We start from the raw sequence: 15,933 nt of genomic DNA on the forward strand, positions 1-15,933 counted from the left end.
AACAATTATTTTATCAGATCTCAAACTTGAAGATCGATTCCAAGGATAAAATCATTCAATTATAGGGAAATGAAATTAATTTTATTAAAAGTTGTTTACTTATCTTGATCTATCTTTCTACAAATAATTTATCGATTAATTGAATCAATTATTATAGATAGAACTATTACTTACCTATTATATTTCATCGTCTTCAACATCGTATGGTGCATACTCTTGAAAAACTCGGTCTCAAGTTATTAAACAACAAGGTTTATTATTCATATATACAAACGTTTACATGCTCGTTAAAATGTTCGACCAATTGATTGACCAAGCGTTAACGCGTTCGCCAGTGAAACGCGCTCATTCTCACACGATACATCAAGTATTCACACGAAACAATGTTCAACACGAAACCACGTTTACCGACGATGACATCGGGTACACGGGAAGCCTTTTCGATTGGGAGACGAACATTCAAGGAAGAAAATTTTATTGTCTATGTACAAACGTCGTGATCGTCAAGACGCTCCTCTTTCTTTTTATTATCATTTCTCTTTATTAATTTAAGATTAATTACTAGCTTAAAAACTAGGTGAAAAATAAGATCAAGACCTCGACAGTTCGGGATGGAATCTTAACGATACTTATTGTCTATTTACAAAACTTTTGTTTGTCATGCTTGGCGTATTTTTGGCATGAATCAATCGTAGTTTCGCGGACAGGACAAATTGAATTGTGAGCCACGATCATTTCTTTGTTCCATTTAACTGTGTGTAAAGTATTGTATAAAATTTTATGTCAGTCCTTAAACATCAAACGATTCGTTTTATTTAACCCTCTTTACGTTTTACGTTTTGAGAAGAGAAATTATTAATTTATTAATTTTTTATAATCCGAGAATCGAAGCCTAGAAATTATTATGGATGGCTATTTGATAATTGATACGCGAAAATTAAATGATTAAATTAAAATGGAATATATATGCCATTTCCACGACGACGCTTCGTGATCAATCATGAATCTCCGAAGCATATGGTAAAATTATTCTTTTGATGAATTTTTAAAAATTTTCAATCGAAAGATTCGATGCAAATTGAATGATCAAAGTATTTCAGTAATTACGATTTCTGTCTGAAAGATCCATTAAAATATATGTACGTTTCATTTTATTGAAATTTTCATTTTAAAGCATAAATATTATAAAATGAGTTACGATAAATTGATATAGATTGAAACAGATTAAAATAGATATATATATATATTGTCTAATTAAAGCTGCCCGAATTATTTTTGCTTTCTGATTTTTTAATAACTAGATATAAAATAATAAATATCTGTAGATAAAATAGTTCAACTTTTAACAAAACCTTCAACATTTATAATTTTATTAAAAATAATATTAAAATATGATTAAACAGTTTCATTACACTTAACCATTATGAAACGAAATTATAATTATTATAACTTTTCGATGCATTTTCGATCCTTCAATATAAATTTTTCACACTAGTTTTATTCATTTTTTTTTCTTTTTTTAAAATATTTTTCCAAAAGCCGTATTAACATGACAAGCAGCTTTCGCCGTACTGTATCAAAATCTGAATTTAAAAACCAGTCGGATTTATTTACGTTTCATTTTAATAACTATTCAACAAGCCGGTAGAATAATTCTTGAATAATTTTCAAAGTTGGCCATTTTATACGCAGTAACGTAACTCGATAATACAACGCACAATAGAATGAATAAATAAACCTTATAAAATAAGCGACGTTTATCGTTACAGAGGATTAAATTCACGATGTTTATATTCCAATATTTACCTTCTCCCCCCTTCCCAAAAGGAATACGAAAATCATCATCGAAACCGATCATTGAAGCGTGAAGACGATTGAAAACTAATAACCGTTCGAACGAAATATCAATCCAATGGCTAGAGAAAACGAATCGCGGCCTCTTAGTTTGGTCAACATCAGTCGTAACGCCACGATCGTCGATAAACCAACCATCCCCCCCTAGGAGCCATCTATATACAGCTTTCCTGGACGCGAGAACTTCTCGTGTAAATATCGTGGCTACGATGAACCGGGAGCGTGCTCGGCCGTAACGGGCTCAAGCTTCTCTCCACCTTCTTCACGTACCCGTTCGGATATATCCACGAATCTTTCGTATGCAGCACGGACGAGGGGGACGGATAATCCAACTCCTCCAAACGATCGAAATCTTTCGTCCTCTCCGATTTCACGGCCTCGTAACCCGGCTCGAATATATCCGGCCTCTTGTCCATCTTGCTTGGAATCACGTCCGGATCCTCGTCGGTCACATCGTTCCCCACCTCACCCTTCGCCTCGCCCCCCGCCTCTTTGCTCGACGGGGCCACCATCCCCCTGTCCTCCTTGGCCCCGCCGTACTGCGGCGTCACTTCCGTGTGAGCCTTGATCGGTTGCATCGACGGATGACTGCGGCGATACAGGGTCAGGGTGATACCCACTATCAGGATGCACACGGCCGTTATGCCGCCGGCGAAACACGCCACCAGGAGGCTGTAATCCGGGCTGTCGTCGGATGTTCCGCGATCTGGGGACAGAAGGAAACGTGACTCAAACGTGGAAGACGATCGTTGTCGCGCGAGGGGACGTACAGTTGCGGCAAGGGTTGTTAAACGAGGCTTCTGAAAATCGCTGACGATCGTTAACGTGCGCCGTTCGAGTCGACGCGCATTTTGTGCTCCCTTCTTTCTTTCTTTCTTTCTTTCGCATAGATGTCGCCCCAGATACGTAACTTCGGCACGAGTTTCGCGGGGATAATTGAATTTCGTTATTGAACCGCGGCCAGTTTCGAAATTTCATCCCGGCAAGCTGCAGCTACGTTCGCGCAATTAGAAATGTAATTAAGACTCGTTCGACCAGACTCGGTGGATTTTGTAATGGAGATCCGGCGACTTAATTAGCTACGCTTCCGGAAAGTTTTTCGGTCGGAATTGGAATTTCGTTGTTTTTTTTTTTTGTTTTTACTTTTTTCTCTCTTTCTCTGTCTCTCTCTCTCTTGTCCCTTTTTATTTGAGGATAGTTTCTTCTTTATGATACTGATAATTTGAATCGAATGAGAAGTTGGAACTATTTGCTGAATAATTAAATCGCTGTTTACTCCTTGAAGGATTCTTTTTATTCGGAGATAAATGCATATTATATGAATCACATTGTATATTTTAATAACACGTATTTTTAAGTAACGATAAAATATTCTTATTATTGTTATATTACGAAGAAGACTGATTTTATTTACCTATTACTTCAAACAAAGGGATATAAAATATCGAGGAAAAGCAAATAATCTATTTTATCTTCAAGATAAAATAAAATCTGTGAGAAGCCGACAATAAAGGTTGATCAAATGAAAAGAAAAAATTCCAAAGATGATTAGAATTTTAAAATATCGTACTACTAATTTGAGATGTCATTTAGAATATATTTCAAAGTGAAACAGTGTCAATTATCAATGTGAAAAGATTGTATTAGAATTCGAAATAGAACGTGACTTTGTCCTTGAACGACAACGTAACTTGAAGAGTATCTTATACGTGTCCGGTAAACGAGATTTTCTTTTTCCTTTATTTATCGGATCACGAGGGAAACGTAAAGAACTTTCGGTAGCAGCAAAGATTAAGAAAGGGAAGAGGACGACGATGGCCGACGAGGCTCTTTGGCATTCAGAAAGCGCTTTGGTTCGTTAGCTAAACGAACGTTTCGTACGTATACGCCCCTCCTACGCGCATCTGATACAGATGTGTATGTATCCATTGCGAGGTAAACATATACCGAGATAATTTGATTTGTATATAGCTAACGTTTACAGGAAATTTGTAATCAGGGTAAATACTTCTAATGCACCGGTTTAACTTTAAACGAGATCAGGGAAGAAAAGCTCAGAATCGCAAGTGTTGTTTTTGCATATAAAGTGACTCCAAGCTACGTGATACGTTTGTTTGTAAAAGGGGATGATGAGGATGAATCGAAAGAAAATTGATTAGATTTAAAAGGAAATATTAAATTAATGTTGTAAATTTGATTAGTTGTGCAGATTATACAAGAATTGTATAAAAAATTTTATTATCAGAAGAATAACGAAATCTTGTAATTTTTTAAGAATATTTAAACGGATAATTTTTGAAAATTTCAGAAAATACTTTTAATTAATTCATTTTAGGGGGATGACTTTCATTGCAATAATAAAGAAGCTATTGTTAAATGGATTATAAATCTGCAAAGTTTCATCAGAATAATTATATTAGTATTTCATTGTGTATATTTTTTTTTTCTTGAATAAATATTATCTCATTTCTCTTATAGAATATTCTTGTCAATATTATACTTTTGTCTCCATTTTCAGTGAGACTTTTATGTGATTAAATTGTACATTCTATTCTCTCAATCACAGCTTCTACGTAATTACGTTAAAATATTTTTAGATAATGAAAGTCTCGATGAATATTAATGAATAGTAATATATATACAAATTTTTATAATTAAAAAATATGTATATATATATATATATTATTGCTACGTAATTATTATATGTGAAAATTAAGTTATATCGTTTGAATATATTTAAATAATATTAAAAGCTATATTATATATTTCAATAGAGATAATTTTTATAAGATTGTTTTATTATAAATTGAATTCTGCAGAAAAATGAATATTTTGTGTTCTCTAAAATGTTATGCATCCTCGAAAAATTTCTATATTTCTACGGTGACAAAATTAATTATTATGAATGAAAGATATAAACATAAATAATAGTTATATTTACAACCATCTATGGATTCCCAATTTTTACGAATGCACCTTAAATATCCATTTCATTATAAATGGATGCATGTGTTAAATGAAACATGAATATATATCATAAATTCGTATTATTTGTTGACAAATAATAAAAAAATATTATTATTTTGGTAAATTTTGATAAATTCGAATATTATCATCAAAGTAATATTATTCAATTCATTTATCTTACAGAAATATTAATCATTCTGATAAATTTTATTTCCATCAGATAAAATTACGTAGAAATTATTTTGATAATAATACGATATTTCGAAAAAAAGTTTTTATTAGATCAATCTAACACTTTCATTATTCTCATTATTTATCCATTGTAATTATTACAATACATTCCCATTTAGCTATTAATTTTAATAAAAAAAAAAAACGTAATTTAAATATTTTCAAACGAATTCATTTTCAATGGAAATTTATAAAATCTTCAATTCCTTATGGGAATACGCGTATTAGTATGAAATGGCAAGGACACGGTGAAACCGGTTGAAACGGTTTCGAAGAGGTTCTCAAAGATTGGGGACAGGGTTGGAGGTGGTCCAGGTCCGCATTATCCGTGGAACGTACACAACCGAGATCCAAAGATGGGCTCGTGTTGCAAATACTTGTGTCACGTATATATATATTACGTACATATACACGCGACATTTGCACACACACACACACACACACATACACATATACGCGTGGGGAAAGAAGCATTTCCACACACACACAAGCCGAGATCGTCCACGAGCCGACATGAATAAATCATGAGGATGGAAATTAAAGGCGATAAATGCGCCTCGAATGAGACAGCAGCGAGGAAAAGACTTTATGGGATTTTAATTCAGCCTCCGTGGAAAGGAGTGTACGAAGAAACGTGTCATACGGAAAGGAAAAAGGCGAAGGCTCTGGAAAAGGGGGAGTTGAAATTATCGTGGATACGAGTATAATTGCGATCGTGAAAATTGCTTGTATCTAAGATAAGTCCACGCAATGTTACGGGTTGTTGAACTCGTGATACAATTCCGGTTAATTGAGATCCATAAGAAACATTGCGTCCTGTTGGCGAAGAACTTCATGTTTACGGTTTTTTCTTTATATTCCTCGTCATGATGTTTGTCTCTTGAGTTTTCCGAGAATGGAAATGAATTTGTATTCAGAGAAATTGAATTGATATAAATGGATTGTTGATATTGTCATTTTGGAGCTATAGGTTTGTACTGATTGTGTTTCAAGATTAGAATAATAATACCTTTAATTAGGAAATAGTATATTATCTGATATTGATAAAATGAAAAAGAATTAGAAATAATCTGATACTGTCACATCATAATTGATTTTTCTATTTTATATTCCTTCTTGATATTTTGTTTTTAATCTTTTTCATCTTCATTTGAAATTTAATCTTTTAATCTTCAACAAACAGAGAATTTTTAACGCTAAAATTAAAGAAGATAGAGTATTATATTATAGTTTAATTAAAACGAGTTTTTATTCTACTAATTTTTAAATACTTTTATATATATATAAAGATTACTATATTAATTAAAGCAACATCTATACTTGTATTATATTTTAGTAATTTAGTTAAAATATATTCCTTCCCTTTGAATTTCAAAAAATATATAAGAAATTTTAAGCAATCATGGTTCAATTACATCATCGATCACACGTAAGTAGATTATAAATTTCTCTTCTACAATTTTATATCCTTCATTTAGAATTTATAAATTACTATTCTTAAACTTGTTCTTCTTGTTATTATGTCCAACAAATATACAAAATTACAGTTAGTTCCAACAGACAAGAAGGCTCTAAAAAAAGGCATGCGTCACATTTTTTATGCCGATTTAAGAAACAGACATTCGAGAGGAACTTACCGGTTGTGTACATCGCGACTGCTTTCAGCGTGACCGGTTCAAGAACCACAGGATCGCTTCGACCCTTTGCATTGACAGCGTAGAGATGAAGCCTGTATTTACGGCCAGGCTCCAAGCCAGGAACCTCAAAAACGGGACCGGACGAGCCGGATCTCTCTGTGTGGTTCAGGTAGATGGTATTGACGTGATAAACGTTCTCCTCGCTGTAGACCTCCAGCTCGTAATTAGTTAAGGGCAAACCGCCGTCAAACCCTTCCGAACATCTGACGATCAACCAGTCCGCGTCCCTCGAGTCGGTAGCCTTCAAGTCCTCGTGACCTATTTCACAGAAAAACGTGATGGAAGCCTCGAGGAAGGATATCCTCGGAATATATACTCGAAATATAATTATAGAATATTGTTGGTTAATTGATATATATATTGATGAAGAAATATTTACTTTTTGAATAAATCACATTGTTTTCCTTCGATATTTTATATTATATCTTCTTCTGCAAATTTGAATTCGTTATATCGAAATACACAAAATTATTAATTTCCAAAGTTTGATCTATCCTTTTACATTTGCTATTCAGAAATATCAAATTTCGCTCAGAGATCACCGATATATCTTACATTATCCAAAATTAAATTATTCCTCGAATGTAAGTATATACAAATAACGATGATTCTAATTTTTCAAACTCATATTACGTTATTTAAACTTTCCTCAATTTGCCTGAACGAAAGAAGCAAGAAAACGTTATCCTCAACGTAGATAAAATAACCTAGAAAGCAACCTTTAACAACATTTAACGTGCCGTCTCGCCAACACCAAACATCCCCCTATCCCCCATCCCCAGTGTCACTTTCCTGTAACGAAAAACCGGCTACCCCTCGAAGCGTGCGGTAATCGATCCCCAAAGGGGATCGCCTAATTTCACGATCGTTTTCACGCACGGTCGAACACCTTGTCTCTCTCTCTCTCTCTCTCTGTCTCTCTTTGGTCGAGGGTATGCCGGAAAACAAGCTGTTGAACACAATACCGGGGGTCTATCGAGTTGTGAGCTACTACCATACCATCCCTACACGGAGGATACGTAATGACATAGTTAGGTGCGTTTAGGTTGATAGAAGGGTTCCAGTATCACTTACCCATTCGATACGCGTACGGGCCGGTCGATTGTAGGGCCGTGCAGTTCTGAAGGGGATAGGGTTTCCCCGCGACGATGATCTGAAAAAGGCAGGGTGTCTTTTGCACCCCTATCCGATTCTTCGCCCAACACGCGACCGTCCCGTAATCCATGTCGTTGGCCAGAGTATAATTCAACCTGGATCCGTGCCAGTGGCTGGTGATTAGGCTGAGCGGTTTCACCGGTGTGAATCTGTTGGACGGCACGTTCATCAGCTCGCCGGAATTGTTGAAGGTCCAATGGAAAGTGATGGGCGGCGGTTTAGACTGTACACCGCACACAAGGGAGATGGTCTCGTGCTTCAAGGCGCCGACCACTTGGGTGGATGACCCGTCCTTGCACACAGGCGCGTCTGAAGATTCAAGTGGACGAGTTGGCGAAGTTCGAGTTGCTCGCCGTTTTTCGTTTTTCAATTATGACAATTGTTCGTTCCAAAGAGAAGTTGGGGGGAGGATATTGAAATTGCGAGGCCATTTTTGGAACAATGAAAACGTAATAACGTTTGTTTAGAGAGGAATATTATGAATGGGAGGAGAAAGGATAAAACTACTCACACATTATTTCCAACGTTACGGGTCTGCTCGTAGATTTCCCTTCGACATTGACAGCCATGCAAGAATATTCGCCCGCAGAATTTCTAGTCACGCTTCGCAAAACCAAAGATTGCCCGCTGGGGAGAAAAATTCTAGCAGTCATGTTCTGATGTAGCTCCTTTCCGTCCTTGTACCACGCAAGCTTGTACGCTTTCGGATTCGCTTGAACGTCGCATTCGAAATAGACATCATCGCCTTCGTTTATGTCGTTTGCTTTCAGACTCAAACCTAGCTTGATCGTCACTATTGGTGAATCTGAGAATTTTGTGCCCAATGAATCAATGTTTCTAAATGTTATATTATGTAACAATTCAAGTGAATACAAATGAAATCAATATTATCAAAATTGATAAGGGAATATTGCACGATATTATAATTGTAATATAAAGATTTTATCAATCAATGTCTGAATTAATCAAGATCTAACTTGTTTCGAGCAAAAGATTAAAAATCAACTTAATGCCTTCGACATAACATTAATAAGATCGTAAAAAACAATATTTTTCAAGAAATAAACGTATTTATCGCGTAATTTACTTTAAAACTCTATTGAAATTAGGAAAAATTTAAACCGCTATAACTTCGAGGATAATGACTTTTAATCAACGAATCAAAGATCGTTGGAAGCGCTGAACCTTCCCCTTTAAAACGCTTTTTGATTTATCCCGATACGACTTCCGGTTGCCGAGATATCGTCGTGTAAAGGAAAGGGTAATTTTTGACTGTTTATTATCTCCGTCCTTGTCGCTTACTCGGATCTCTCGCTCGCACTTCGTCTCACTGACCTATCCCAAACTGCAGACAAGCGACAGACGCGATTCCTGGAAAGACGCATAGTACGCATTTCCAGGAAAATATGTAGGTCGCGAACTCATTCACATAAACGCTGGATACTTTAAGTCCTTATATCTCGGTAACGAATTGAGATATCGAGATAAAACAAAAAGCAAATTCAATAGTATAGTTTCCCCTATCTTTTGAATGAATTTCGATGACAAAATTTTTGTTTCTTTTTATGCTTTCTACACGAAAAAGTCGAGGTTTTTTTCTGTCACTTCTTGAAATTCTGTATTTGAATTGGATAATCGATGCAGTGTTACAGAATGGCGAATTGTTAAATCATATTAATCTAAAATTAAATGCTTTCTATTCATCATGTTTGCAATAACTGCTTAAATATTTACAGGATTAGAATAAAATTTGTTTCACTTACAATATACTAATAATCGCCATCTATTTTCGAGGGCGCTATCAGGTACAACTGGATTCTCTGCCCGACACGTCAGATATTTCCCATCATCCTCCATGGTGGGCACGTAACTCAGCACGCTTCTCGTAATGTTCGGACTATCTGCAAACTACGAAGAACTCAGAATCTAAGATCACGCGTAACTGTCGCGTAAACATCGTGGAAATAGAACACGGCAATCGTAAGTTCAAAAATGTTATACTCACATTTCTGGCCATATGTTTGACCTGGTGGTTCCCCTTCCACCAGGTGATCACAGCCTCTGGCCTAGAACCCGAACTGGTGCATTCAATTTCGTACGTTCTTAACGCCGACAAGTGGGCTCTTTTGTTCGTAATATTCACTAGCAACGGTTTCACTGGAATTCGAAGGGTGTCGTTGAATCGATACCAGAGTAAAAAAAGTAATGCTTCGGATACAAAAGCAATCCAATTTCGATTTTTGTTTTACGTAAAAATATACTCTTTATTAAATTCCAGTGAAATGCAGAATATCAACAATAATAAAACGACACATATACTTTATGAAATCAAGGTAATTTCAGAATTTTCAGACACTTTTTTGAAAAGCTCTTTATAAAATTTGAAAATATGATTTGTAGATATTTGAGAGCAGATATAAAAATACATGCAATATTCACATCATCTCAAAGTTTCCACAGCAGTTTATTAACAAATAACTTTTAAACTGAGATTAAGTTGTTGTTCCCTTCTCTTTAACAGAGAAGTAAACATTCGATAAGAGAGATTTGACAAGTCGAAACAGTTTCTCACTCACAATTAATATCCAAAATAATCTCGGAAGTGAGAGGAGGCACGAGATGCGTGTTGCTCGCCCGGCAAATTAGCCTAGCCCTGAGAAACTTCCTGGTGACGTTCGAGATATCGAGACGATTTATCGTGATATCACCATGCTCCAACGTGTAAGTGTCGTCCATCGCTCCATTGAAATGCCACGTGACTTTCGGCGGTGGTGAACCCCCGATTACCTCGCACAATAAGGACAATTCGCTACCCTCGTTGAAGGACTGTAATATCTTGGCCAAACTTCTACCGGCTCCGGTGTAAATCACAGGTTTGTTTGGTGGCACTGTCGTAAGAGTGGATTTATGTACGTCATATAACATGGATATTTACTTTCCTTTTAAATCTTTTGATAAAAGTTGATGCGCGCGATATTTTCTCGCCAACAAAATATATTTTCGGCAATAATAATTTATTATATCCGTTCGATGCAATCCTTTATCTATTCGCATTAGATATAAGATATTGTTTATCATCCGTTTCAAAAAACAAAGAGCTGTAAAATATCTTGTGTTAGATGAATTGTAATTAAACGCTATAAACGATCGTCGCAAAGCAATACTAAATTTAGAGGTAAATTTTGTTTAAGCACATGCTGCGTGCTCTCGTGATAAAACTGTTGGGAATGACGCTTCGTGAAACGCACGTCACTTAAAAAACATACACGTACAATTTTTTAATCTCTAGAACGGCAAGAAAATATCACGATTCCTGTTAAACTCGCACGATTAATTAATTTGAAATCACGTTAGCACCGTTGGACAAACGTAACAAGAAATTCATAATGTAATGAGTTAAAATAACACGGTTTGTTCTTACAGTTAACTAAAGATTATCCTGTCCCATGCATTTATAATACCATTGCACTGTGTTTCATCGTTAATTTTGAAAGAAAATCCATGCCACCATGAACAAAACGAAGAAGAAAATTTCTCTCTATTTTAACAACTTTAATTTAATAATGATAAAGGAACAGAAATAATATTTTTTTAATTGAAAATTGGAATATCAAAATTTGATATTCAATATTCTATGAGAAACTCTATTATTTTAACTTTTTACATTTTGTACATTGGAAAAAAGAAATTTTTAATATGGATTAAACAACAATTTAATTTCATTACTTTTTTATATTTTATCATAACAATTTTATCATGGATATATTCCTCTCTTTTCTTAGAATATACCGTTTTAATCGGTCAAAGATTAATCAATCTTTTTCTCTGGATTTAAATCTAAAGTAAATACTCTCACATCTCTACGCAATCCATCACTTACTTTCCACCGAGATAATAAAGAATGTAATTTCTTTTCCAATATTACAGTAGATTACAGAAGTTTTAATCACAGGTATCAAAACCGAACCTCATCACACGCTTCGAAAAACGAATCCAAAAGGAGATTGTATTAAAAAAAAAGAAAAAAGAAAAATGAAAAGTTGGGAATTAAAAGCGACGACAACCGGTCCAAATACCATCAAATTCCAAGAACGAGAGCAATTAATCCCGATTGATTATCAAGGGAGCAGGGATGAGCGAAAGAAAGAAAGAAAATATAAAGGTAGGGCCGTACTCACCTATCACCGTGAGGTTAACCTTCTGATTTCTGGTTGGACTATTTTTGTAATCCACCCTGCACCTGTACACCCCCACGTCGGCCGCCTCGAGGGGATCGATCTCCAATTTCGCGGGTTCTACGCTCGTCCTCATGGTCGCCCTTTTACCGAACACGTATGGATCTGACCAAAGCTTCGCCTGAGCTATCGATTTGCCGCGAGCGTCCAGGCTGTATATCGGCTCGCCGCCCCTCTCGTCTTTGTACCAAAAAACCATGCTCACCACCTCGCTCCTGCTCACCGGATCGATGTCGCAAGGTATTTGAGTTTTGAAACCAGCCACCGCCGACACATCCAGCATCGGTACTGAAAAATTACCCCAAATATTATTCGTCCAACGCCGTTTACAAAGGAAACAATTATTTGGCGATTATTTGGTGTGATTTTTTCGAAAACTGCGCATGTATCCTAATGGATCCTTTATTAACAACGCTTTCAACGATTTCCAAGTTACGGGAACGCCGTCGCGTTGAAAGCTGTTACAATCTCTCCTCCAGAAAACTCTTATCCATGTACACAGTGGGATTTCAACGACCCTCTTTGTTTGATGTTTTTTAATTCTTTCGTTCCGCGTTTTAAGCTCGAGGCCGAGGGGCGGTGAAGAGTTCGTCCCCTTTGCCGATGTTGTTTTCACTCCGTTATATAGGGGAATGATTTAGTTCTTGTCATTTCGCTTCGTCGTTGGGGCGAAGATGTAATATAAGGGTAAAAGTAAATGATTTTCACTCGTTTTTCACGGGATCTCGTTGTAACCGGATTTTTATTTTACGCACAGGTGAACCTCTGCGTTGGAAAATATTATCAGAAATTCTGCGACTCGATGAAAGGAGTCTTATACATTTCGCGTGAAATTTTACGAATCGATCCCTTCCCGGTGGATATAAAATATTTCGACAAAGGCGAATTGTGATGAATATTAATGCGAGCCTCGTTTTGCTTTTGCATTATCAAAGTACGGAATGAAGAACACGTTATAAGTCATATGATAAAAAAATATTCACCATTCACCCCTCTAATATCCTTTTTTTTCTTCACTTTAATACTTCACATTAATTTTAATTCTCACCCGATCTCAAGTCGAGAGAGAAAGCTTGAAAAAGAAGAATCCTTTTCAAAGAAGGGGGGAAAAAAAGGAACAACTGCAATTAAATCTCGACCACGATTAAAAACTATCCTTCTTCCTTCCCGGGTAAAACCACGAGCCACTGCCGGCTTCATAGATTTTCTTCCTAATTCAACTTGCACAGCCCAGGAAACGGTATCTGAAATCCAGGCCACTTCTCCCCTCCTCCCAATATTTTCTTACCGCAACCGCAAATTTCCAGTTTTAGTCAGTCACTGACCAAGAGCCGAGTTACTGCAAATTGGCCGAGAAACAAAAGTTGGTACAGGGCGCGGCGATAAGCGCGTAGCGCAGGTGGAGGAGAGTGGAGAGGGCAATTAATCGATCTACTTGCCGATTTATACCTCCTCCCCCCCGGGTCCACGTAGTAGTTGTCGCGATTCCATTGGCTTTCATAGCCGCCTCATCCATCGTTTCGCCACCTCGCCACCCCTCGTGCTCGTTATCCTTTCCCTCACCTTAGATACAACGATGACTCGGGAAATTGGTTTGCACGCGGAGATTAATCACGCGCTGCCTTATCGATTTGCTGCATGAATGTCCTTCCCTTTTTTCGTCCTTTGCTCTTTCCGTCGCGGAACCGAGCGCACGACAAGCAAGAAACTGACAAGGAAATGGAAAGCGTTGAGCAGTTCGGGATGGGGGAGGTGAAGTTTCGATAACGATGGAATGATTCTTCGAAATTTCGTCGAAATTTAAAAAGTGTCGTTGCTTCGTAAAGAAATTTCGAGGAACAGAATAAATGGATATTTCTTAGAATCAAGTCAGAGAGTAATTATTAAACAGTTAACCGATTTGTACGAGGCAATTTTTAGAAGTGATCACGATTCACGATATCTAGACAGAGGAATTTATTTTTAAGGTTCATTTTAAGAGAAAATATGCTAATGTAATAATGACATAATTTGTAACATGATCTTTGATTAATTTTATATTACGAGGAATAAATATAAGTATTAAAATTTCTATTTAAAGCGTGGCTTTGATATAATCTTGATATTAAATTCAACTTCGTATAGGTATCTAAATTTTATCTCTGCGGGCAGAATTTAGTACAATGATTAATATTACTCTGGAAAATACATGTCAGGAGATATTAATTATCGTTTGAGTTTCTCGGTTGCATCTAATAATAAATTTGAACATTTCCGTTGCGTCATTCATATTTTGTATCAATTCGAAAATTTTGTATATAACTAATTTTACATCTATACTATATATATATCATTAAATTGAGAAGGATAGAAGTAAAATTATTTATAAATGGTTGTTTGATTTGTTGAAGCATGGTTACAATATATTCTATCATTCGAAAACAAATCTTTTCTAGATCAATTATTTATATTTAAGAATGAATAATAAATGTCTGATTAATTAAAATTTAATGAAATCAAAATTTTATTATAGAAATAGCAACGTATCGTTACGTTATTGATATAATTGACATGCATATTCAATCATTAGTAATTAAGCGTAATTAAATTTGGTTTATCTGATGATCAATAAATATAATTCGTTATAAGCAAATAAGGATTGGAAAGCAGAAACACATTAATTAGAGATTGATTAGAGATTACGAAGCTAAATAATGACATTATCATCGTTCTCATATTATTCTGAATAATATTTTTTTATATCCGGTATATCTATATAAAAACTGATGGGATTATAAAATTTCCTATAACACAGAATTATACCTATAAAATATAAAACATTATAGTCCTGTATATCAAATTATCCTTAAATTTTAGCCTCTAAATCCTCTTCTTTTCAAATCATTGAAAAAACGTTCATTACTCACAAAACATCTATTTTATATATATATTTCTGATACGTATATTTATAACTTATTACATTTATCCATCGAATCGGTATTTAACAAAGTCGGCAAACTACAATATTATCCGCAGACAACATGGAACACAAGATATCCAATTATTGGATCCAATCTAATTCTCGTCCGAACAAAACAAACACCTGTTAGCAACGGTACCGAGTAATATTGTCTCGACAAATACAGAACATCGTCAAACGCTAAATAATCTACGTAATATGTTCATGTAAATCAAACAAATCGATAAACCAGGCCGCAAATGCATGAAAACGATCAATAAATGATTTAATCGATGGTTCAAAGTTTAAAGTTTTTGAGGAAAAAAAGTAAAGAAAATTATCGGTCACGATTCGACCAGTCAATTATCTTATCCATTTGACATTTTTGTTCTCCCAATACGATAAAGATATTGAACTTTCTAAAAACATAGGCAAATAGAAAAGTCTCATAGTTTCTTTGGAAAAAATCCTGAAACAATTCTGAAAAATGATATTTTAAATTAACACAAGTTCTTGAAAAATAATAATGCCATTGAAGTTGGCGCTCCAAAGATTTTGGAGTAATTTTATCTTATTTCTAATCCTAATTAACAGGTTCTAGATTATAAAGAATTCAAGAAGATGAACTTGATGATTAATTTTGCAAAATAAATATATATTTAATTATATCCTATTAAATTATTTATAGAGGAAGACGCTGTATGGATCTTTGTATAATAAGGATTTCTTTAACATGCATTCATAAGATCCATATAAGATCCATATACCCAAGAAATACGGCAATGTTCGTATAACATAGCATCGAAGGACACGTATAACATAGAATATACATGGTGTTTAAGAATGTATCATATTT

The 15,933-nt window shown here is 35.2% G+C and overlaps 1 protein-coding gene across 1 annotated transcript in view; it reads right to left on the minus strand.

The window, feature by feature from the left end:
- Positions 1-231: 231 nt before the first annotated feature.
- LOC412858 (hemicentin-2) overlaps positions 232-15,933 on the minus strand; it is a 45,723-nt gene continuing 30,021 nt past the window's right edge. The window contains exons 3-10 of the mRNA XM_396310.6: positions 12,083-12,427; positions 10,481-10,792; positions 9,910-10,061; positions 9,668-9,812; positions 8,416-8,709; positions 7,824-8,213; positions 6,690-7,007; positions 232-2,560 (exon numbers count right to left, since the gene is read on the minus strand). Of these exons, the coding sequence (XP_396310.3) occupies positions 2,010-2,560; positions 6,690-7,007; positions 7,824-8,213; positions 8,416-8,709; positions 9,668-9,812; positions 9,910-10,061; positions 10,481-10,792; positions 12,083-12,427 (2,507 nt within the window). The 3' untranslated portion in view covers positions 232-2,009. The remainder of the gene's footprint in view (positions 2,561-6,689; positions 7,008-7,823; positions 8,214-8,415; positions 8,710-9,667; positions 9,813-9,909; positions 10,062-10,480; positions 10,793-12,082; positions 12,428-15,933) is intronic.

Source organism: Apis mellifera, linkage group LG5 (assembly GCF_003254395.2).
Source record: "Apis mellifera strain DH4 linkage group LG5, Amel_HAv3.1, whole genome shotgun sequence".
Classification (NCBI taxonomy): Eukaryota; Metazoa; Arthropoda; class Insecta; order Hymenoptera; family Apidae; genus Apis; species Apis mellifera.